This window comes from Mytilinidion resinicola (genome assembly GCF_010093595.1).
Source record: "Mytilinidion resinicola strain CBS 304.34 unplaced genomic scaffold BDZ99scaffold_35, whole genome shotgun sequence".
In the NCBI taxonomy this organism is placed as follows: Eukaryota; Fungi; Ascomycota; class Dothideomycetes; order Mytilinidiales; family Mytilinidiaceae; genus Mytilinidion; species Mytilinidion resinicola.
This window is the reverse complement of record NW_022985471.1, coordinates 241,247-264,033: the sequence shown is the minus strand read 5'-3', so window position 1 is coordinate 264,033 and position 22,787 is coordinate 241,247. Positions and strand designations below refer to the sequence as shown.

The window sequence follows — 22,787 nt, the reverse complement described above, 5'->3', positions numbered from 1 at the left end:
AGTATCCACTGCCATCCCGTCGCTCTCTTCTCACTCAGCCATTTTGGAAGTTCAAGCGTATGGGTTGTGACAGCAAGTTAGGCATCGATCAGACATTTGGTGAGGTCAATGACGCCACTTGGGTTGTAGAGGAAAAATCGGACTGGACCAACGGGCACTGATACGCGACTGCTCGTCTTGAAGGCAGATTGAGGTGAATCGAGACAGCTGATACGCGACTGCTCATCTTGAAGGCAAATTGATGTAAATAGACACGTATAAATATTTTTGGCTTGATAGACGGGAAAGTCCGCGGGGAAGGTGGAGTGACGTTCGGCCGGAGGTACCAGAAAAAACCCCATCGCGGAGCTTCGCCAAGCCATCGCACGGGACCAGGTGGCGATTACACGTGCGCAAAGCGATCATTAGCGCAGTCGGTCATCTACTATATGTCTGAAGCTATACATACCTCACTTTCAAATTCTACAACTCTGAACATGCCCTTCTCTGTACTTCGAATGTTTAATATCAGCACTACCAACCTCACCTTTCATCCAATCTCTTCACCGCTGGAGTCTGCACTTGATTTGCCTTCACAACAGTTCTATCTCGTCCAGGTTTATGGATATCTCGAAGCATCTCAAGCAGCGGCAACAATGCCACTCACATAGCATCCGAAGTCACTTGGTTTGGAATGAGATTGGAATAGACTATCTACAGATATTGAAACGGGGTGTGAAGGTCAAAGAGACGTGATTGGAAGTAGGGAATGAGAGAAGAAGCAAAGCTTTTGAGGGAATGAGAATGTAGTCGGGGTGAAAAGTAGAATGAAAGCAATAAATCAGAAAACCTGTAGAATGGGAAAGCAAGGGAATAATCAGTGCAAAATCAGGAGTGCTCAATGTGGTGATAGTCCATGGCCAGAATGGGGAAAGGGGATATAGATAGGCCTTAGATATGTATTCTCAACGCACGCCAGCAAAGTACTTTTCGAGAGGGGGGAAGATGTGAGCCAGCTGCTAACCAGGAAAGGCTCGAGTGAGACGGCATCCGACTAGGAACCGGAATGGTTTTGGGGCTCTTTGGAGGTCGACTGGGATGCAGCCTCTACACCAGATCCATTGGCCTATAGAGGTTGGAGTTTGTCCTGTGTCTGAATCCGGGCGCGCTTGATCTTGCTGGCGTGTCTCACTTTCTTCTCGACCTTGACGAGATCCGCAAAGATCCCGCCGTGGTGGGCTAGGGAAGAATCAAGCCTCTCTGCAACAATTTTTGACTCGGCTAGAACCTCTTTGCACTTCTTCGTGACTTCCACGCCCTCTTTAGGCGGGGTAGAGTAGTCAAGCTTATGACCATATGCCCTCACCTCCAAGTCAAAGACTGCCTTCTGGACCAGGAAAAGGTGCTCTTTGGCCTTTCTAAGCTCTTTCGAGCCTATGTCTTGCTTCCCAATGTATTTGGGAGTGCCTTGCTGATTCATGGTGAGCATTTTCCCTGATTGGGCCCACAAGTTGGGTAGTCGTTGATTAAGCCTATTCTACATTAAAAGTTAGCTTATCTGTCTAATATATGTCTTCGAAAAACCTACATGCTCAGCCTGAACCCATGCGTGACAAAGGTCGAGCGTATCATTGACTGTCTTCTTGAAATTATCAAGGTTGTTCCCGTTGGCCGCTCCCTCTGCGCGTTCGAGCAGCTCACTTCTTTTAGCCTCAGGAATCTCAATATGAAGTCCCTGGATCCAGTTTCTGAGGAGGCGAAGTGCGTTTGCCATATCCCACTGCAAACCAACTTCTAGTTCGACATTAGGGCAGATCTCTTCTGCAACTGCTGTGAACAACGTATGTGATGCGACGTTCATGCCAGGCCTGAGATGCTCTTGGAAACGTCGGTAGTCGCCGTCAAACCAAAGGCCAAACTTCTGGCCTCGTACGAGACCTCTGAAGGGGTCAAGAATAGCTGGAAGCGACTTCGTCAAAACGTCATCATCCCGCAATTTTTTATCAACAATGATTATGCCAAGGCTTCGGATTGATTTGGCGTTTGCCAAAACTGTGCCGATAGACTGTAGGTTACTCCTCATTCGCAAGAACTGCTGTTGCTTCGCATTCTCAAGTTCGTTGGCTGGCTTTGGTCCTCCTGAGTATCCTCCCACTGAAGCCATGGTCAGCTCCAAGAAAATGTGGAGATGCTTTACGTGGGCCAGCGACGATGGAAGTGAGAATTCGTTGTGCTGATGTTGAAGGAAAGTGATCGTATTCCATTGGACCTTCATCTGGAAGACTGCTGACTTGAAGAACTGGTATGACGCCTCGGCATTCACGAGTTTCGAGCTTCTAAGTAATGCAGGATAACACTTGTCGCCATCATGCCGTAGAGACCTAAAGTCGGAGTTCCTTGACGTTCTAGCAACCAAGGTCCGAGAAGAAGGCACCAATTTGTCCGGGACCAGGTATTCGTAGATCATTAATCGTATCTCAGTCGGTAGGCTCATTAGCGGGAAACGAGTGGTAGGCGTTGTAGTAGTTGGAAGCTCAGTAGAGTTGTGAGACTACAACGAATTATCAGCAGGAGGCCAGTAGAGATGAGAATGTCAGGACGAACCTGCTCAACCTTTACGCGCTTGTTTTGGTTAGAACGCGGAGTCTTAGCCGGGGTGCAAGGTTCGCGAGGAGCTGCTTTCGCGACTGCGTTCGAGACCCTCTTGCTGGCTGTTTGAATTCCAGTCTTCTGAGTCTGTCGAGCATGGGCCGTCAGTTTTGAAACAGTAGCTTCTAGGGAATGAGGTTTGGAAGCAGGATGCTTTGAGGCATGTGCCTCTGGAACGATGGATGCTGGAGTAGTTGGACTCATAGCATTCTGTAAGAACTAAAATAAACTGTTAGTGTATATTCATATGAAAAGGAGAACTTCGAGACAAACCTGGAAAGAGTCAGGATATTTGGCCTTCACGCTGGCTGATAAGTCCTTGAATTCCTGAGTATGTTGACGAACGCTATCTTGAGCCACAGAACTGGAAAATGACTTCAGAGGAATCAGAACTGCGAGGGTCGAAGACATCTTTGGCTGCTCTGGACCGCGACCTTGGGTAGAGCTCGAAGGTCCAAGTTTGGACTGAGTAGGAGGTGTGTCGACACACATTCCTCGCGTGACACCAAAGCGGGGTCGGACTTTCCTATCTGGATTATATCTAGGAGCAGCGGACTCACTCCAGGCATTGGATATGTCCAAGACATATGCTTCATCCATGTCATCCGTAGATCTCTTCCGAGATGTCGCGCCCTTGTTTTTTGCGGAGGGTTTGGCCGCATCTTTCTTTGTCGAGCGTGCCATGTTCGCAGTTAGATATGGCGAGTGTCGCGGTGTTGCGGGTTGACGTGCTTGATGGTCTATGAATGTATTAGATATTGTACAAAGATCGAGTTCTGCTGACGTACCAAATGTACGAAGAGGAACTAGTTGGTTATTGTATGACGCCCAAGGGGAGAGTCTCGGTTGAGAAGCCGAACTGTTACTTCCGCTGGATGCCATTCATATCAGTGGCACAGGATTGGGACCCGCTTTAGGAAAGCGGAAGCAGGAACGGATGATCGTGGGTTGCAATCGGTCAAAGAGGTTAGAGGCGAAGCCTAAGAGGTCGAAAGAAGAGTAGAGGATATACTCTAGCCGTCGAGCGAAAGAAAGCTGGAGTCAGGCGGCTGCCAAGCCGGTCAGGGCCAGGACTGTTACCAGAAAGCAGTGAACAGTTGAAGAGTTGAGGAGGTTGAAAGTGTGGTGTAAAAGTGACGGAGGAGGTTGGAGCTGCGGTCGAAGATATGCTTGAGTCTTCGACCGGCAAAGCTATGGAGCAGGCGGCTGCCTGGCCAGGTAAGAACCAAGTCTTGATTCAATAGCAGAAAGAAGTGGAGAAGTTGAAGCGGTCGAAAGTGTAGTGTAAAGGTGATGGATGAAGTCGGAGCTGCGGTCGAATATATACTTGAGTCGTCGACCTGAAGAGCTACGGAGCAGGCAGCTGTCTAGTCACATAGATACGAAGTCTTACCTCAGTATCAGAAAGAAGTGGAGGAGTTGAAGAAGCTGAAAGTGTGGTGTAAAGGTGATGGATGAAGTTGGAGCTGCGGTCGAATAAATACTTAGGTCGTCGACCTGATGAGTTATGGAGCAGGCAGCTGCCTCACCAGAAAGATACGGAGTGGGAGATCAATTCCAAAGCAGCGAATTTTTGGTTACTGTGCTTCTTCATGCTCTCTTGATGACATGAAAGCCAACTCAGACTCAGCGTGAAGAGGAAGAAGGCTTCCAGCTCACCGCTTGACGACTCAACAAACGCGCCTCAAACTCACTTATAGTCAAGTTTCTCTTTCATAGAATTATAGACTTCACGCTCGATAGCATCTTTGACTCAGGGTGGTCCTCGGGAATGTATTGTGCAATTGCTTTACACCTCCTAGATCGCCAGTGGTCATATCGACACACAGCAGGCCCGTCCGTCACCCTATTCTTACACATCGTTGAAGCATTCGAAGCGACGATGGATATGGCGTTCATTCTATCATTTGGAGATGGGTTTTGATGGATGATGGCGCAGGATACGTTCGCTGTGGAATTCTCCATGTCCGGTTGATATTCGGCCGCCGTGCACGTGATGTAAGGATACGTGATGTATTGATCTACTATAGGCACGCCTGTTATACATAACCTCAGCCTGATTGCTCTCTTCCGCCCAGCTGACCATCCCCTGCTTCTAAATCATTCGCTGCTTCTAAATCATTCGCTGCTTCTAAATCATTCGCTACTGAGGCACGTTGGGCCTCTATTTGGCGCAGCGTGTAGTTTAGGTGGAAAACTCTGCGTATGTATATGTAAGCGACCGTCCCTCATCTTTGTCTACCAACTGTCAGTTGAGTAAACCTAACACCTAACAAATTTTCATGCACTTGCGTATATACCAGTGGCACGATCGTAATCTCTTACATCTCGAACGCTAGTGATATATCTCCGCAATCTTTCGAGTCAAAATGGCTGGATCCATTAGTCCACAGCCTTCCTTCCACCTCTGTCCCGACTTCAGCATCGCCCCGCCGCCCGACGGCCATCTGCAGCTGGGTTCCGTCCTCCACACCCTCGATATCGATGGTGTCCTCACTCCACTCGACATTGGTGCTACCGTCCTCGTTCCCGAATCGCAGCGCTGGCCCCGCGACAACCCGATGGAGAAGATGGGCTTCAACCGCAGCTTGAAGGAGCTTCGGGGCCTCGAGGGCAGCATCTGGGCCAAGATATTCGGCTGGAACGGACTAGGCGCTATGTTTTCCTTTTTGCGTAGGCGCGAAAACGATGAGACTCTGGCGGTGGAGAAGCTGTTCGTCCAATACTTTATCCCTACGACCGAATACATGAAACAGGCCCTCGAGGTCAACGGCGTCGCCTTCTACATCAGGGAAAACAAGTTCAAAGAGCCCGTCTACCTAGTTACCGGCCTGATGTGGACCGAGGGAGCCAAGCTCTCCAAGATCAAGTCCAAGAAAAACAAGGTTAGTGGCCAGGCTGCTGTGACGGGCACTACGGGCGGCACGAGCGGGGCCTACGAGAGTGAAGAGAGTCTCTACTCGAGTTTCGATGGCTCGACGCCATTCATCCTCGGCATTCGCGTGCGAAAGATCTGGTGGGACAAGGAGGGCACGAGACACAATGAACACGACGTCGTCGGGGCGACGCTAGGCGACCCCAAAGGAAAGAATATGGACGTGCTCGACGGCCTACAGTCGGCTGACGACACGACCGGGCAGACCATCGCGGATGAGACTCAATTGGGAGAAGCAAACCCCATCACTTGGGTTTGGCCCTGATCGTGTATGATCGGCCTCGAGCTGTGTCGAGACACGAGGCACATTGAGAAACGGAAACCACTTTAGCGCGAGAATTTTTGGGGAAGCTCTTAATCAAACCATTTCGGGTGTGTTTCTTTATCGTACTTCACTAGTCCTCACTGTAATCGCCCTCTTCTTAATTCCCTACGCCTCAAACAGATCGTTGATTAAGTCCCAGGCTATTCGGGACTTAGTCTCATTTGCCTGCCAGTGCTTCTCCCAATGATTCCACGGAGCCAAAAAGCAATATTGATTGCCGAGATCGTGCTTCGGACTCGACATGAGCCATAACATCTTCTGCATCTCTTCGGGTCTTCTAAGCTTCTCCTTCGCCCGGTCCTTGATCGCGCTCACTCGGGAAGCGACATCGAGGACTGTGGCTGCAATGCCAGCGGCTATCGGCGTTGCGAACGACGTACCAGATTTATATACCTCCTTGTATATCGGTGTCCGTCCCTTCTGTTCATGCGTCCACTGTCTTTCCATTAGATTCAGACCCATACCGAGCGTCATGAAGTTAGCACCACGCTCCGTCGGCGGATTGATGCCGCCATCACTGCCCTTCCCGTCCGAAGCATGGACGCATATAACCCACGGCTCGTACTTCGCCGGGAACGCACGCTTTTCATTCTTGCCGTTGTTGGAGGCGGCCGCAAACATGATCCGAGGCGACTGGACCGAGGCATTTCGAATTGCGGTTTGGATACCGTCGACAAGATCTTGGTAGTCCTGTAAGGCTAGATTTTCCTCGGCGTGATTTCCGTCTTTCCGAGGTACCGGAGGCCTCAGTCCGAATGACATCGATATAATATCTACGTCCCATGTCTCCACTGCATGTTTGATAGCCTGATATGTCGTAAACGTTAGCCTACTAAGCGACAAATTGCCAATGTCCCAAACCTCGCACCCCAGCTTCTCCCGCACTCACAAGTCCAATCTCGCGACCGCTCGTGGAAAGGCTTACCCTAGCAATATTCTCAGCTTGGTAGATCCTAAAGCTGTTGCTCCGAAACACTTTCTCGACGTATATGTTTGCCTCAGGCGCTGCTTTGTGGAGAACGTAAACGCAGTTCGTTCCGTGCAACTCGTCATCCTCATCTTCTACGTCGGTTCCGGCGCCAACCCAGCTGTGGCACCATTCCCTCTTCACGCGTCCCTTTTTCTTCGCCTCTATTAGCCCGGAATGTCGGAAGTCGATTCCAGTATCGAGAACTGCTATGCGGATCCGCCGTGGTGGTTCTCCTCCTGAGTCGTCCTTGACACGATCAGTGACAAAGCGCGAATAGGAGGCGTGGAATTCTTCGAGTGTCTCGAAGAAGAAGGTAGCCCTTTGGACTTCTCTGCAACGTTTGGGCCCATAGTTAGCGCTGCCAGGCTAGCTTTATGAACCACAATAGTTTTTCGGGAAAGTCTTACGTTGAGTCCTTCACGGAATTCTCCCCATCGAATAATGCGACCTGGGGCTGAGCTGTGATGCCCCCGACGCTTCTAAGGACAGAGGATTCTTCAGCCGCTGTTTGACCTGCGACGGGAATGGCTTCTTCCTTGGTGAGAGCATCAGTGCCAGGCTGGATTAACTCCCCCAAATTCAAGCTGCTGTCAATCTGAGCGATGACGTCGTCGAACACCAGCTGCCACGCAATCTCTATGCGATGGTTTGACCGCGCCGACTTAAGGCGCACCTGATACCTTGTATGGAAATCCAAGCATTTCAGAGCTGCATATAGAAAGGGCAACGTCTCTCGGTCCACATCATTTTCGCAGGTTTTTGATTTGAGATAGAGCTCAATCAACCTCCGAAGCTCCTTCCATCCGCCGAGAAAAGCTTTTCTCGATGCGTAAGAAATTTTAAGATCCTTGAGACGCTCTCCGCACGCAATCTGCAATAGCGCCTTGGCCAAGAGAGTGAACGGCAGCAAGGGATACGAATCCGGCTCGTCGTCATCATCCCCAAAGTCGCCAGAGATGTTTAATTTAGCGAGGGGCGGACAGCCCCAACGGCTTAAACTGTCCACATTCCCGTAGATTGAGACAAATGGTGTGAGTTCCGTGTCCATGGGCTTCAAGAAATGAATGCGTGCTGGATCCCAGGTGCCAATGATGTAATCGGAATCCATGGACAGCATCATGCCGAGAACGAGCTTGACAGCGAGAGTCTTGCGCTGGTCAATTCCCATGACAGCAGCGTTCTCACCAGCCTTATATAACAACTCCATTGTGCGGTTCCTTGCAAAGTAGCCATGCTTGATCAGAGTACAGAGGTTGTCGACTGGGAAGCTGTCGCCATATCTCCGACCTCTCTTTGGACCAATAGGGATATGAACTGGTATTTCGCCAGGATTAGTGCTCTCAGAATCTTCCGAGACGTAGAACTCAAGGTCCCTGTCATTATCGTGGGCACTACTTAGGGCCTTGCAGAGCTTTTGCTTTTTGTATGCATCGTTCTTTTCGGACCTGTCGGTTGCGATGTCAGTTTCCGAAAGTAGCTGAACTTAGCTGTCTGATACCATACACACCATGCGAAGACCCGACTTACTGAAGAAAATACATGCTTGCGGGCTGCCAATCTTCAAGTAGGCAACTAGTGAAGAAAAGTTGAACCGGCAGATTCCAGTCGGAAGCGACCTCCCAACCAGGTAACTGTAGAAGGATCTTGTGCTGCTTTATCGATTCGCGATGAGCGCATGATCCGAATTGTGAAAATATAGCGCGGAATGCAGCGGTCGTTTGCTGCCGAAACTTTTGGAGCAGCGCGAACGAGGCGAACGACCCTGTGGTGGAGGTGGAGCTCTGACTTGGCCGCGGAGCGAGGCTGTCAAGAGATCCGATCGAAATCTGTAGACTATTGACAAAGTTGTTGAAGTACAAGAAGTGATCCCTCATAAAACCGACTTCTGCTAGCATTCGCTGTCGAGCCCTTTTTCTAGGAGGCTTTTGTACCGGATCACAGAGCGCGACGAAGGCAGTCGCGGTCGCACCGTCTTCCGTAACGTTGAAGAGGAAGGGTGTATTTGCAGATCCCGGGATCGGAATGAATTCCAGACGTTGGGGATGAATTTGTGGTGATTGAACATATCCAATGAGACGCGCCAGTCTTGGATAGCCTGAAGCTTGGTCGATATCCTCTGGCTGGATGGGGATCAGAAGGGGATTAACCCGCACTTCGAGAAGGGAGCACAAGTCTCGAAGAAGCGACAATGCTTGGTTGTCTGACGGAGATGGCCCATGACTTGGTATATCGAAACGCTCCTCGGTCGGAGAGATGCAGCGAGATTCCACGCCTGAATGCGAAGATGCATCGTCTCGGTCTGAGCTAGCGGTGTCCTGAAGAGATTCGTCATCTGATTCCGATTCAAAACTTGATTGAGACGCGTCGTCTTCCCGTTCTGACTCCCATTGAAGCAACAAGTCAAGTTGCAGAATCGTAAATGTCGTGCGAATCTGGATGTCGAGATCGCGGAGGGCAGTCCGGAGCTCGTGTGTTCGGGTGCTACGGACGCCGACTTCATCAGGTCCTCCATCATAGCTGAAGCGATCTCTACTCTGGTGCAGCCCATAGATCAACCTCCAAGCGGCGGTCTCCCCTATGCCTCCGCTAGGGCCCAAAACCTCTGGTAACATGGCACCCGACGGCAATGTCGTGGTAGGTGGCGGGCTAGGCTAATTGTTATTAGTTGCTTCCTTGCTATTCAAGGTCAATCGGCTCGAGAACATAGGCCGTCGTGATTCCCCTGTGACCCTGATCCGATCGTCGCGAGCTGGTTCGGGCCTGGAGGGTGGGGTTGTGTTTCTGAGCTTTGATGTTTCCGTCATCGGCTAGTTACGTATTAGTAGTTCCGCACGGTCTGACGGCTCGGCCCTACCCCTAGTGGACACGTCATCCCGTCATCGACCGCCAAGGGCGGATGAAACGGCCCGTTCACACACCATCCGATGAGCAGACTACGACAGCTAGTCGACGTGCGCGACGCGTGAAATCTGGCATCTAATGTAGCCAGACGTCTTGAACATCTCAGAGCGACCGATAATGGCGACTGTCTGGAATCCAACGATTGCCACGGCTAAAGATCTTCCCCCGCACGAGGACGATGAGCCCATTTCGACCAAGGCCACCGACTGCGAGTCGAACTTCTCAAAAAGTGTCCGACTCATGGAATCACATGGAGAGGAAGAATATGCAGAAATTTTACGGAAGCTTCAGGCCAAGTTTGTCGACTGGACGGCTTATCTTGGCGTCTTCGCTGGGGGAAAGGCAAGTCTCGACCAGCGCCTGAGGCGTCATCCTCGATATCAAGACCTCGTTCTTTTGGTCTTGGACATGCTCAACATAAATCTTATTCAAAGTAAGGTAGGGTGAGATATTGATATTCTATGATTGCCAGCTCACCGAATGCTAGCCACAGTCGACCCCGATGACGCAGGGTCGGATGAATCCTCAGATGACGGCGTGGATCGACGAAAAGTCGAACTCAGCGGTATCCAGAAGTCGATAAACGAGCTCGATCGACTCGCAATCTATATTCGGCAGTCTTCTACGTCCTCCTTCGATGCCCGAGTCAAAGCTTTCGGAGCAAGGAAGCCCGCGGAGATTTCGTCATTTGAGGTGAAAACGATGCTCGCAGTCAATGGTCTCTATCCGGAAGCCTCTGAAAGCCTTCGTCAGCATTTGAGCAAATCAATGATGAAGCGATACACGAGGCTTTTATACTGGAAATTTCACGACAAGAAACTGCGCGCTGACCGTCGCCGCGATGGGCAGCCTCGGCATACGCAACCGAGATCAACGCCTTCGCATGCTATGGAACCGCCACAACGACTGCGATCAATGGAGGACAGCGCTTCGGCTCTGCCAAAACCCGAAGAGAGCAAGGTGTCCAAAGGTACCACGTTCCTGTCTGGAACTGTTCCATCGAATGCAGGATCCAACCTCGTCATACCACCGGCGGAAGGTGAGATGCCAGTACTAAGCCGAGCTAGGGCATCAACCGTTCTCAGAAGCGGAGCGAAATTCCCTGAGCCTCCCCAGTTCAAAGGTGAAGAGGATCGAAAGCCCTGTCATCTCTGCCGAAAGATCTTCTCTAAGGCAGATTTCGAGGACGAATTTTGGTGGAGGTGAGTCGCTTCTCTGATGTTGGCATGCCGGTGAAGACCTCCGTCTTTCGATGCTAACTTACATGATACAGGCGCCATGTAAACGGCGACTTGTTTCCGTTTCCCTGCGTTTCAAACACTTGTTCGGAGTCCCCAACTTTTGCCAGCCGATCTGAGTGGACAGGTCACATGGAGCGTGATCATGGCGTCTTCTGGTCACGAGGCCCAAGCATTCCAAACCGCGATAAAGAAACAGCTCCCGACCCTCAAGCGACAGCAAATCTCGGTCAACTTGTAGATATTTGTCCCCTATGTTGCCTACCTCTCGAAGAATCCGGAGATGCTCGTACCGGCATTCATCAATCCACGGTGGTACCCGCACCGCAAACCTCCAACGAATCGCCAGAAACACTGCTGCTTGATTCTAAAAAGATGGAATCCAAGACACCATCTAGCCGTAGCAAGGACAAAAGATCTGTACAATTTGACTTCACGAAGCTGGATTCCGAGCCAGCAGGCGAGGGAGCGGGTCCGCCCGCAACCAACATGGAAGTTGTGAAGGCAGATGAGTGTGGGACACAAAAGACAGCCAATACTGTGACTATGATGCTGAAACACATCGCCGATCACCTGCAATTTCTGGCCCTACTCACACCGCGATTGTCTACGGAGAAACTCGCAGTTGGAGACGTGCATGCCTTCCCAAGCTCCCAAGCAAGCACAAGCGACAGGGCTCCTGGAAAGAGAAGTACTCTGAACAACGAATTCGAATTTGTTCAAGGAGACGAGGTGAATGAAGCGGACATGCATGGGATTTTGCAGGAGAACTTTCTGGAGAAAGGACCACGGAATGAAGAGGTGGAATCAACAACGCCGATTGACTGGAGCATCTATTCGATCCCGATGCAAACTACTAAGGAAGACACTGTGATTGAGCATATGTACACTCTCCAGAAATTCAAACACGTCGACACCTACGTCAAAGACACGCCTGCGCTGGAGGCCTTCTTCAAGGACAACAAGGAGTTCATGCAGGACATAGCGAAAAAGGCAGTGGACCTTGCCAACGACCCCACCACAGACTTGGGCAGCCCAGAAGTCCTCCCCAAGACCATCAAAGTGACCATGCATCAGCAGGTCATCTACTGCGGTAACCAAGCCTAGCTTTCCATTTCATTACACCTTCATGTGTGTCGTGTCACTAACAACGCAACAGACGACAGCAGCTCCATGGTCACCGCAAAAGGCACGGCTGAAAAAAGATGGGAAAACCAAAAGAGCCTCGCCCTGCGCATTGCGCGGACCATGACCCGCATCCTCCCCGACCGCGAGGGCGTCGCCCTCCGCTTCATTAACCAGACAACCAACGAGTCCCCCTCCCTGGACCTCGAGGGCATCGGGCGGGCCCTCGACTTGGCCGATCCGAAGGGCAACACGCCCATCGGCACGACGCTGCGAGAGCGTATCCTCAAGCCGCTGGTGTTCAACCCGCTCGCGGTGGGCAAGCTGAAGAGGCCGCTGCTTGTATCCGTTCTTACCGATGGGGGCCCGACGCCCGAGGCCCCGGGCACGCTGGCGAGTGTGATTGTCGAGTGTGGGAATGAGTTGGAGAGGAAGGGGTATCCGAGGGACTGTGCGTTTTCATTCCCCTTGGGTTTATACGGTATTATTTGTGTTCGGTTTTCTAAGTATGGTTTGCAGGCGTGAAGTTCTTGATCGGCCAGGTCGGGTCGTCGAAAGCAGCCTTCGAATTTCTGGACACGCTCAGGGACAACCCGGCCATTGCCAGCGTATCGCATATCTTTGCGGGTATGTACAATTTTGGGTTGAATGTCAGGAACCAGCAGTACTTACAATCAGACAGGCAGGATGGATGACAAGTTCAAGTCGTTTCGTGATGAGCGGAGTTTAGACCGATGGGTGAGTATTCGTTCGCTGTTGGCGGTTGGTTCCATGGAGTTTGTGGGTTACTGACTTTCTTCCAGCTGGTTGAGACGCTGTTCAAGCCCTTAGCGGCTGCTGAGGCTAAGAAGAAGGAGGGATAGCCACACTCTTGGGTTTCGTCTTCGGCTTGACGGTGTGATTCCTGGGGCGGAAAGCCTGTCTTCCAAGTTGTCACTCGAATCTCGACACCAAGTCTAGAGTCTGAGATTTTGAGAAATTGCATACATTATCCATCATTTCAAACTACAACTTCCCATCCAATTCTAGCCACCTCTACCACAGTCCCCACCAACCTCTCTACATACACGCCTGAGCAACTCCACCTAGCCAGAACCGTCGCCCAAACTCAACCCCCAAAGCCGCCCCCTCAACCCCTCCACCTTCTCCACCCTCTCCCTAACCTTTTCCCCCACCTGCACCACCATATCCTCCAACTTCCCCACATTCACCACCACCTCCCTCGCCAATTCCAAATCCCCCTCCTCCGCCACCACCTTCGCCCTCTCCGCCAGCTTCCTCACCTTGTCCACCTTCACCCCCAACAGCCCCACCTGCCTCACCATCCCTTCCACTTCCGTTTTCACCTCCCTCGCCGCAGCGACAGTTGCTCTCCACGTCTCATCATCGTCCACTAACGCGGCAGCTAGCTGCATGGCTTGCATCTCCAGCCCTTTTGCTTCGCGGACGTGCTCACGCGCGCTCTCAGCAGCCGATACCGCGCGGCGGATAGCCTGGTCCGCCTCCTCGCTAACGCCAGCAACACCGTCGCCGTACTTGCTCACGATTTGCCACGCCGCGAACACGAAAAGAAGCGTTGCTGCGCGGGCAACGGGGAAAAGTAAAACGATGGGGATGGCGCGGGGCAGCCACACGCAGGCAGTCTCAGGGAGGCTGAGTGCATGCAGGCGGTTTCAGGGCGGCTGAGTGCATGCAGGCCGCATGCGTCGCGTATTCAACGATTGGAGGGAGAAGAAACGGCATCCGGTGGGAGCAAAGCGCGAAATTTGAGGCCTAACCTTAACGTACAATAGGACTCCGAAGTAGTCGCGGGATTTCCTCCGAACCTCCTCGGATCATGCACTGGTTTGGGATTTGGAGGGGCTATGGCCTAACTTTCTCTGGCTCTAAGCCCCCTATCTAGCGTAGCATCACGTCATCGCCTTGAGGCCGGTGCCGATATCATCAAAAGAGGGGTCCGGGTCGATGACGTCAATAAATTTAAATCGACGAGAAGTCTATCACAAGCCTGCGCCTCATCTCCTTATGCTCCAACACGTATAGTGTAGCGAAGGGCTTGTTTGATAGATAAGTAATTATAACATTGACTTGAATGCTATCGCACATATGTCTCACAATATATTGGGTAGGACATGACTCTTCACCACGCCTAAAATGCCACAACACTTGAGTTCTAATGCGGTAAAATTATCGGACCGGAGAAGAGTGGTCAGTAACCTGATTCTATTTATACACTTTTTGCACTAACATCATGATCAGTCTTTAGGACAAATCGCACTCCCAGTACGACCGTCCGCTTCAGACCTTGTACAAAATGCAGCGGTAGTACATCAATCTTATCTTCACCTCTGTGCGGTTCTTGAATCGCTAGACCTCAGCCAGTATCGGCAAACCCTAGTTGATCATGGTTTTAACTCCTGGGAATCAATGCTTAACATCAACGAAAACGACTTTGAGCAACTCAAGGTCAAACGTGGTCATCGAAGAAAACTTGAGCGTATAATCAGCATCTCAGCCAACGACGCAATGTCACAGCTACCACACTGCACCAATGCCCTGTCACGTCTGAAGATAGGAAAGCATCCTCAACACATCTTGGATTATATGCATGAGGATGCTAGAGTGAGCAAGCAATCGTTGATTGAAGATAAAATTATGGAGCAGCCAGGTCAGGTCACCAGACCCGGTATGACACGCCGACCACTTCAATAATGGTAGGAACTGACTGTTTAGTTGCTTGCTTCTATGTTCAGCCTAGGATCGGCGCAAACGCGTCTCAGGATCCCTACTATCGGGCTATGTATCTCAAAAACCGCACCCGCGAGGAGTTCCTATACAAGCTTGGAACGAAGTGCGACGTCACCCTTTCACAAATCATACAAACCGTACGAGTCAACAAGTTAGGTCTGGAATGTATCTTTGATGACGCAGCTGTTTGCGATCTAGCAGAAGGTCAAGACATGGTTGCTGAGTTTCAGGATATACAGCTGCGATCGGACTGGAATGTTCTTCCGGATATGCAAGACTATAGCAACATCAACTCGGTCAAGGCTGCGGAGTCTAGGATTTTCGTACTTAGATTGTACTACTAGCTGATCTGAGGATAGTATGGTGGTAGAGTGAGTGGTGACAGCTGATGGGAAGGTCACGGGCCGGGCTCGGCTTCATGCATGTGGGAGGATGATGGCTGGGGTGCAAGGCGTTGAGGCTTTTCAACGCAACGGTTATCTCCTGGTAATTATCCGCTTGGTGAACACGTGTATTTAAGCATTCCTCTCACGTTCGCGACGAAACCTCTGCGCCCGGAGCTCATTGCTGTTCCTTTCTTGCTGCTGCTCACAAAACTGGCGCTGGTTTGGCGTTCCCTCAAGGCGAGGGCGGAAGTGGTTCTCCACGCAGGAACTTCTGCGTCGCTCTGAAGAATTTAGACCGGCGCGCCACAGTTTAGAATACAATGTAATTACCATATAATACATACGTAACTGTTTCGCACTAACCGTAATCGTTTATTATCTTGGTTAGATATACCGGCCTGCGTGACGATCTTGCGCGTCACATCAGCGCCATCGTTGATGATGACTTCCTAGCATGGTAGTAGGACTGTGAGATTAGGGCTTAGCCTTATATAAGTTTTAGAAACGATGATAGATTAATGGTGGTGGTGCGGCGACGAGATTCGGTCGCACCGTGAAAGTGCGCTCTGCGAAATCAGGGCGATGGCGCGGCCTCGCTATTGTAATTTTTGGGCAGGGGTACGGCTCGCAGCATATTCCGATCGCCAATAATATGAGGCCCGAGCGCAGCAGAATCTTCACCAATAGGAGCCGCCCCTTTTCACCGCCTCCCCCTTGTAAACATTCACTCAAATCTCATCCACCATGGCCCACCACCACCTTGGAGGACGCTCCAGGGGGGCCAATGATACCCCTACTGCCATGAAAGCTGCTGTTATTACAATGCACCTCTTCTTTCAAGTTCCGTTCACCCATATTGAGGCCAAGACTGGTGTCTCTGAGTCTACAGCTACAAAGATCTACTCCCGGGCACGGCAGGATGCTGGGAATGAGGATTTTCATGATATGCTTGCATCTCTTTCACCCAAATCAGAGCGCCCAGGAAGGGTACCAAAGGTCAAGCAAGGAAGCAAGCTATCCCATGAGATCCGCCAAGATATATTGCGATGGGAGGACTATAGGTTTGAAGAAGCTGCTGCACCGGCGCTCCACAAGCATGGAGTGAAAGCAGCCAGATCCTTAATCGAACGCGTTGCCCATCAGCATACGGATCCTCTCTGCCATGGGCCAATTGTACGTGGAATTCCACCCAAGAAGCCAGCCCTCAATGCCTCTCAAAAAGAAGCCCGATTTGAGCACTGCTCCTGGCTTGAAGATCTCATCAAAAGGACCCAAGGAAAAGTCATCATTATTTGTTCAGATGAATCACGAAAGCAATTCGGGCCTGGCCATTCTGGAGGAGGCAAAGCTAGAGTCTCTAGGCCTATGGGAAAAGATGCCAATGAGTATGCAATACCCGAGAAATCTGCCAAGTTCTCCTTCTCCTTTTGGGGTGCCATGTGCTCAGATGACCGCATTCCAAGGCCTTGCATTGTATGGGAGCCAGAGTCTCAAGAGCAGAAGGATGAGCTTGAAAAGAAGCTCATCAAAGACAATGAGGATGCGAAGGAAAGGGCTGAGAGGTCTCAAAGGAATGCCAACATCCAAGGGACCTGGGAGTACAACCACATGAAATCAGTGAATTATAAGATTCGAGGTGACAATGAGCGCCTCACGCAGCAAGGAATTCAAAAGGGAAGGCGCTATACACGAAGGCCCGAGCAGGAGTTCAAATATGAGGTATTCACTCGAGGAAAAGGCAAGGGTATGGATGCTGCTTGGTACGCCAACAATATTCTAAAGCTATTGCTCTATCCTTACTATTTTGCTGTATAAAAGCAAACCCGGATAAAGAGGTCTGGCTTATTGAGGACAACGTCTCCCTTCACCATTCTGCTTGAAGGAAGCTCTCACATCTCTCCTCTAAGATCAAGTTTGTGGACCACCCAGCTTTCTCACCTGATTTGCACCCAATTGAGCGAGTCTTTAGAAGGATGAACCATCCTATAAAGGTATACGACTGCCATAGCGCCAGCAGGCAAGCCAAGGATGAAGCTAGGCAGTTCTTGCTTGATCTATGGAGGAAGGACAAAGAGGTGAATGAATACATCATCTCCCGGGCCTCGAATAACACCTTCTTGGACCTGGCAAATAAGTGCAAATTGAAGGGTGGAAACAACAACTTCACAGCATGATAGCGCACTTGATTATGGCCGTGCACGCTACCACCTCGTGCACGGCCTCAGAGGCCCCTCAGCGCTTTTTCTCTCAAGCTTCGACACCGCACAACTCCACCAAAAATATACAGATTTCCTTCAAAAATGGATGCAATGGAAGCTGCGTTCGCGGAGCTTGATTTGATGGAGAAGAAGATGTATACCGAGGTTGCAAACAAGCATGGGATTGACAGAACTACGCTCTCACGGAGGTACCGAGGAATCACGAAGTCAAAGGCTGAGGGCTACAATTCTCAAAAGCTCCTCTCTCCTGGCAATACTAGGGCTCTCATCAAATACATCAACGACCTCTCCGAAAGAGGCCTGCCTCCTATGCATCAAATGATACGAAATCTCGCCCAGGAATTGGCTGGGAGAATGCCAGGAATCCACTAGGTTTCACGCTGGGTCCATTCGAATTCCAAACACCTTAAAATCAACCTACCTTCTTCCAATTGATAAGGCACAAAAAAGGGCTGATTCTGCCCTCTACTACAGCCTCTACTTTGAGCTTCTTGGCCGCAAGAGAGATGAATACAACATCCAGCCAGGAAATAGTTACTCTTAGATACTCCGCTTTGCAACAGCTTTACACCGCTGGACACGCGGAGCAACCGCCAACCATACTACGGCACAATGGCAATGCTTTACCCGATCTCGGACAGTGTCGCAAGAGTTATCTAGAAATACTACTGCTTCTCTCTCGCTTCTACATACAGCGGCCCTTCTCAACCAAAGCTGCGCTGTTCCGACGCGGCCCCGTTGCACGGAATCTAGCCAGTCAGGTCGCTCGCTGATGGACGGCCTCACCGCTTCTGTTTATGCCTAGCTGACAGCACGCTGGTATAAGTTCACCTCCTGCGCCCCGCCACGTCCTTCTCTCCCAAAGCTCGATTACTATGTCCTCTCTCTCTCCCGTCAAGCTTGCCCCACCAATAAGCACCCTTTGCCTGTGACCATTGTTTCCAATTCAATTGTCGCTCCTCCACCTTTCGTATTCTCACTCACTTTCTACTCGAGCCTTGTCTTTCTTTGTCGGATGCCTCACCTCTACATCTACTACCCTACCTACTCGGCATGGTCGGCATCGATGAACGCCGTGAGTGGGGTCCGTGGGGAGACGAGGGCTACGACCATTTGCTCGAGCCGCTCGACTTCTTTGACGCTTTGGGGCTCGACCCCTACCTGACTTACGACAAATCATTCTTGTTGGATCGAATCAAAAGGCTTAGAGATACCCTGCATCCAGACGGCTACGAGCAATGCCACCAGATCTAAAAACTACCCTCACGCCTTGGCTTCTAGATTTGAACAAGACAGCGATTTGTGCCCGCCCGCCTACTTCCCTCGTCGCCCCCGCGGCTGCTTCGCAGCTTTTCCCCTTCCGCCGCTCAACGTTTGCTGCCTCACCACAACAACAACATTCACTACTCTCAGATACTCCGCTTTGCAACAGATTTACACCGCTAGGCACGCGGAGCAACCGCAGACCATACTACGGCAACACGGCGGTGGCCTACCTAATCTCGGACAAGTGGACCATGGGCCAGTTCGTCAGCCCGTTCGATATGCATCTAGACAAGTACTCTGCTCAATTCATCAACGGCCAGTTCACGCCGCAGTACACCGACTCGCTGCCGCCCAAGCAGATGTGCGGCCATTGGGACGTCCCAGATAAGCGATACGATGCATTCACGGATGCCACAAGTCAAGCCCTAGAGCGCATCGCCAGGAGGAATCATAAAAGCTCGTCAACATCCACAATAATGTCCAGAACCACACACTTGACGACAACGCTCCACAACCACCAGCCCACCCAGCCCGCTACGAGATCTCGCAGACGCGCTGCAACTGCAAAGAAAGAGAAAATTAGCATCCGTCAGCCTTAGACAAGCCCGCAAACAACCTGCCAGGGCCGCTAAAGAAGAGGCCGCTAAGAGAGCGGCCGAGGAAAGACATCTCACATACGAGGTCTTTAAACCACTCCCAGCCGATGTCCGACCCATATACGCCGAAGCTGCTCGCATCGCTAACCCCGCTCATCCAGACCCCCTCATCCACCCTAACCGGCCGAGGCAAAGCCAAGCGCTCTAAAATCCCGCAATCCCGCGACGACCAGCGCGGCCTACCGCAAGGCCGCGCAGAAGTGCCGCATGAAGAAGAGGGAAGAGTACGCCGAGCTCCAGAACACTTACGAGAGACTTGCGAAGCAGCAGTGCAATCTGGATGCTGAATATCGGCATCTGCGGAACTTCTGTCTTGGGCTAAAGTTGGAAATCCTAAGGCATGCAAACTGTGAGGATCCGCGCATTAATAATTATCTCCAGCAGGCGGCTAGTTCGTTGCGGATGGTGCCGCAGAGGAGTGGAGTGGAGATGGGACAAGGGCTGGGACCGGTAGTGAGAGGAAGGGGGTGGATGGGGATGCAGATGCCGTCGGTGCAGATACCGCAGGCACAGCTGAATAACCACAAGGGCGATATGACCACGCTGCCGATGCAACAGACTATGCAGGTTGGGCAGCAGATGGGAGGACGCCGTGGAATGGCCGACGGAGGTGGATAATGAGGTTGATCAGTGGAACGGACACACCGAAGACGAGTTTAGAGATCTTCTTCTTGGCCAGTCTATGGCTGACTCCGTTCATAACAGCCCGATGACCACCGCCTCGACTATGCTCCTTATTATCTGAGCTGCTTCAGCTCCCTTTCCCTTCCTTACCTTGTTCTTCTGTAAATAGGATATAATGCGTATACGTTAGTTGCCTCTTACACCATTCACAGTTAGATACTTACAAATTAAAAGTTTTAGAAGGCAGAGCAGCTTCTTGGGGTAGCGGCATACCATAAGCAATCGCATCAATCCACGATACATCGCATCAACATCCCGCATAGGTGTGCCCTAATGCCTACGTACCTTAGGGCTATGCAACAAGTCCGTTTTGTGACATTTAACAAGGTAGAAGTGAAACGCACAGTTAATTGTTGAGAGTCTGTTTTCGTTGTTGGAAATTCGAGTTGTTCGCGAGAGGATGTCTACCGTTCGTTTACTGCAGGCAAATAGATTCTAGAGAAATTTTGCTTGATACCAGCTGCAGCCCTGAACGGGACAGTGAGAGTGCTCTATCGCGAACGTCAAAAGCGTCAAAATATGGGTAGCGCATTTCCTCTTGGCCCTACAGACACGCCACTAAGATTAAATCCGAAAAGCAATGCGAGAATCCCCATTCATGCAGCATCTCATTTCGCTATTCGAGCATGCAACTCGCACAGTCAACTGCACCATTCGCAACGCCATGGCGCGCAGTATGCCCATGGTCGGAATTCTTCAACAATTCCAAGAACGCCTCACCCCACCTCTTGCTCGTAAACTGCTCTACACGCTTGTTTAAGCTTTCCCACCTCGCCGTCTTCTCTTCCCTCCCCATAGTCAGGGCGCACTGGATCGCGTCTGCAAACTCGTCCGTGTCCCATGGGTTAATTGAAACGCTTTCATCTAGCACCTCGGACGCGCCTGCGAATTCAGATAGCAGCAGAACGCCATGGTGCTCTCTTTGGCACACGACGTATTCTAGCGAAACCATGTTGAAGCCGTCACGTATGGATGATACGATGCATACGTCCGACACGGCATAGAGTGCCGCCAGCTCGGCCTTAGACACAGAACTAAAAAGCGAGTGGATAGGCATCATGTCGACAGGACCGTGTTTTTCGTTAACTCGAGAGACGGCCTGGTTGATTTGGTTGTGGAGCCCTCGGTAATCCTTAACATCTTCGCGGCTCGGAATGACAACCTGTAGCAGGACGACCTTGTCGGCATAGTTAGGATACTTGGTTAGGAAGGCATCCATTGCTTCGATTCGAAGGGGTATGCCTTTGATGTAGTCGAGGCGGTCGACTGAGATTATCAGCTGGACACCTTTGTACTTTTCTTTCAAACCTTGTACGCGTTGTTTAACATCTGAACGGTCGAGTAGTTTGCGGAATTCGCTGGGGTCGATCCCTACCGGGCTAGTAAGGAGATTGACTTTTCGGTCTTGGAAAATGACCTGGGAACCGCTTGTGTCGAGGTGCCTACGTGTCAATTAGTATGTGAATTATGAGCCCACAGTTGTGGTAAATACGCACAAAAATTTTGTGCAGCAATCAAGGAAATGATGCGTATAGTCTTGGTTATGGAAGCCGACGAGGTCGCAGTGGAGAAGGCTCTCCAGTAAGTCCTTTCTAACTGGTAGTATTCTGAAGAAGTCGCTACTAGGGAAGACAGTATGCAAAAAGAAGCCGATCCTAATCCTTTTGCCGTCGCCGAATACTTGGCGTAGATACTGCGGCATTAAGAGTAGATGGTAGTCTTGGATCCATATGATGTCTCCGTCCTCGGCCTCTGATCCTATGGATTCGGCGAAGGCGCGATTGACTTCTTGATATGCTGTCCAGTCCTCTTTGCTTATGTGGATCTGATCTGCTTGATAATGCAGCAGAGGCCATAGGATCTTGTCTGCAGAACACCTCTAGTGTTAGTGTCCCGTCTGTAAAGATACGGTATCAAGGATAGGAACAGCCCGGATGAAGAAAAAAGTGGGCCACACGAACTCGAAAACCCGTTATAATGCTTATCTTCAAGAGCTTTGTTGAAGAAGATAGGATAAGCCTTCTGAGTTGCCAATTTCTCCTCCACCATCGCTCGATGCTGCTCAGGTATCTCCAGCCCAGGCCAACCGTACCATCGAAATTCAGTCGACCCTGCGAAGCCTTGTAGCGCTCCTACGAGGCCTCCGCTAGATGACGAGACGTCGTATGTGTTATCATCGGTTCGCGTGACCGTTACAGGGAGGCGGTTGGATACAACGAAGATGACAGGCTCACGATGTTGGCGGGACATCCTTTCGCGAGTAGAAGTGGAAAGCACGAAAAAGCTTCCCTTCTCCTAGAAACCGCTTGCAGAGCTTTACTTTAAAACAGCCACTTTAGATCCTGCATGAGCGCGCGGACAAGAGTAATGACATCGTTTTGACATAAGCTTAACGTACTTCACATGCGAGTCGGCCACCTCATCAACGAACGTTCCTCCATCAGATTCGGCCCGTCGCCTCGCCATTGTTTCGACTTAGCTATTGCAATATCTGAATCGCCGACGACTGAAAGAATTGTGTGAACTCTAATGTGAGCATTCATTACGATGCAGGAAGGCCGTGAACCCCTGCAGCCGCGCACAGAGTTTAGAGTCCACGGTGGGTATACAGAGATCAGCCAGGGTGAATTTCTCCCCCGCTAGTACTACCTAAGTGATATAAATTCATGGTACGTCCGTAAGACTCTTCTTTAACTATCACCCTCA

At 50.9% G+C, this 22,787-nt stretch overlaps 10 protein-coding genes across 10 annotated transcripts; 7 read left to right on the top strand and 3 right to left on the bottom strand.

Moving 5' to 3' along the window:
• Positions 1–666: 666 nt before the first annotated feature.
• Positions 667–3,510, bottom strand: BDZ99DRAFT_504240 (uncharacterized protein; the record flags this gene model as incomplete). Its single annotated transcript, XM_033724029.1, has 6 exons — positions 667–1,516; positions 1,568–2,530; positions 2,584–2,847; positions 2,902–3,158; positions 3,189–3,368; positions 3,417–3,510. The coding sequence occupies 6 exons, from the start codon at positions 3,508–3,510 to the stop codon at positions 1,106–1,108; spliced, it is 2,169 nt and encodes a 722-aa protein (XP_033568957.1). The 3' UTR covers positions 667–1,105.
• Positions 3,511–4,771: 1,261 nt separating this feature from the next.
• Positions 4,772–5,933, top strand: BDZ99DRAFT_212406 (uncharacterized protein). Its single transcript, XM_033713361.1, has 2 exons — positions 4,772–4,835; positions 4,968–5,933. The coding sequence occupies exon 2, from the start codon at positions 4,998–5,000 to the stop codon at positions 5,826–5,828; it is 831 nt and encodes a 276-aa protein (XP_033568956.1). The 5' UTR covers positions 4,772–4,835; positions 4,968–4,997; the 3' UTR covers positions 5,829–5,933.
• A 60-nt stretch (positions 5,934–5,993) lies between these two features.
• On the bottom strand, positions 5,994–9,730 carry BDZ99DRAFT_527942 (uncharacterized protein; the record flags this gene model as incomplete). Its single annotated transcript, XM_033726319.1, has 6 exons — positions 5,994–6,695; positions 6,814–7,189; positions 7,266–8,303; positions 8,386–9,509; positions 9,562–9,665; positions 9,724–9,730. 6 exons carry the CDS (start codon positions 9,728–9,730, stop codon positions 5,994–5,996), a joined length of 3,351 nt encoding a protein of 1,116 aa, XP_033568955.1.
• Positions 9,731–9,876: 146 nt separating this feature from the next.
• Positions 9,877–13,162, top strand: BDZ99DRAFT_577208 (uncharacterized protein; the record flags this gene model as incomplete). The annotated part of the gene is made up of 7 exons (XM_033728663.1): positions 9,877–10,192; positions 10,247–10,961; positions 11,033–12,090; positions 12,157–12,573; positions 12,642–12,749; positions 12,805–12,860; positions 12,926–13,162. The coding sequence occupies 7 exons, from the start codon at positions 9,877–9,879 to the stop codon at positions 12,983–12,985; spliced, it is 2,730 nt and encodes a 909-aa protein (XP_033568954.1). The 3' UTR covers positions 12,986–13,162.
• Positions 13,163–14,127: 965 nt separating this feature from the next.
• On the top strand, positions 14,128–15,300 carry BDZ99DRAFT_212259 (uncharacterized protein). The gene is made up of 4 exons (XM_033713360.1): positions 14,128–14,193; positions 14,252–14,330; positions 14,382–14,808; positions 14,856–15,300. Exons 2-4 carry the CDS (start codon positions 14,277–14,279, stop codon positions 15,212–15,214), a joined length of 840 nt encoding a protein of 279 aa, XP_033568953.1. The 5' UTR covers positions 14,128–14,193; positions 14,252–14,276; the 3' UTR covers positions 15,215–15,300.
• A 700-nt stretch (positions 15,301–16,000) lies between these two features.
• On the top strand, positions 16,001–17,096 carry BDZ99DRAFT_552320 (uncharacterized protein; the record flags this gene model as incomplete). The annotated part of the gene is made up of 1 exon (XM_033727053.1): positions 16,001–17,096. One exon carries the CDS (start codon positions 16,001–16,003, stop codon positions 17,069–17,071), a length of 1,071 nt encoding a protein of 356 aa, XP_033568952.1. The 3' UTR covers positions 17,072–17,096.
• A 353-nt stretch (positions 17,097–17,449) lies between these two features.
• Positions 17,450–18,008, top strand: BDZ99DRAFT_469271 (uncharacterized protein; the record flags this gene model as incomplete). The annotated part of the gene is made up of 1 exon (XM_033721457.1): positions 17,450–18,008. A coding segment is annotated over exon 1 (256 nt), but the record flags the coding sequence as incomplete, so codon positions are not given.
• Positions 18,009–18,805: 797 nt separating this feature from the next.
• Positions 18,806–19,472, top strand: BDZ99DRAFT_212187 (uncharacterized protein). The gene has a single exon (XM_033713358.1). The coding sequence runs from the start codon at positions 18,993–18,995 to the stop codon at positions 19,338–19,340; it is 348 nt and encodes a 115-aa protein (XP_033568950.1). The 5' UTR covers positions 18,806–18,992; the 3' UTR covers positions 19,341–19,472.
• BDZ99DRAFT_212199 (uncharacterized protein) lies at positions 19,473–20,244 on the top strand. Its single transcript, XM_033713359.1, has one exon. It carries the CDS (start codon positions 19,605–19,607, stop codon positions 20,013–20,015), a length of 411 nt encoding a protein of 136 aa, XP_033568949.1. The 5' UTR covers positions 19,473–19,604; the 3' UTR covers positions 20,016–20,244.
• Positions 20,245–20,442: 198 nt separating this feature from the next.
• BDZ99DRAFT_577204 (glycosyl transferase) lies at positions 20,443–22,341 on the bottom strand. Its single transcript, XM_033728662.1, has 3 exons — positions 22,043–22,341; positions 21,578–21,947; positions 20,443–21,523 (listed from the first exon to the last, which is right to left on the bottom strand). Exons 1-3 carry the CDS (start codon positions 22,329–22,331, stop codon positions 20,698–20,700), a joined length of 1,485 nt encoding a protein of 494 aa, XP_033568948.1. The 5' UTR covers positions 22,332–22,341; the 3' UTR covers positions 20,443–20,697.
• Positions 22,342–22,787: the final 446 nt, after the last annotated feature.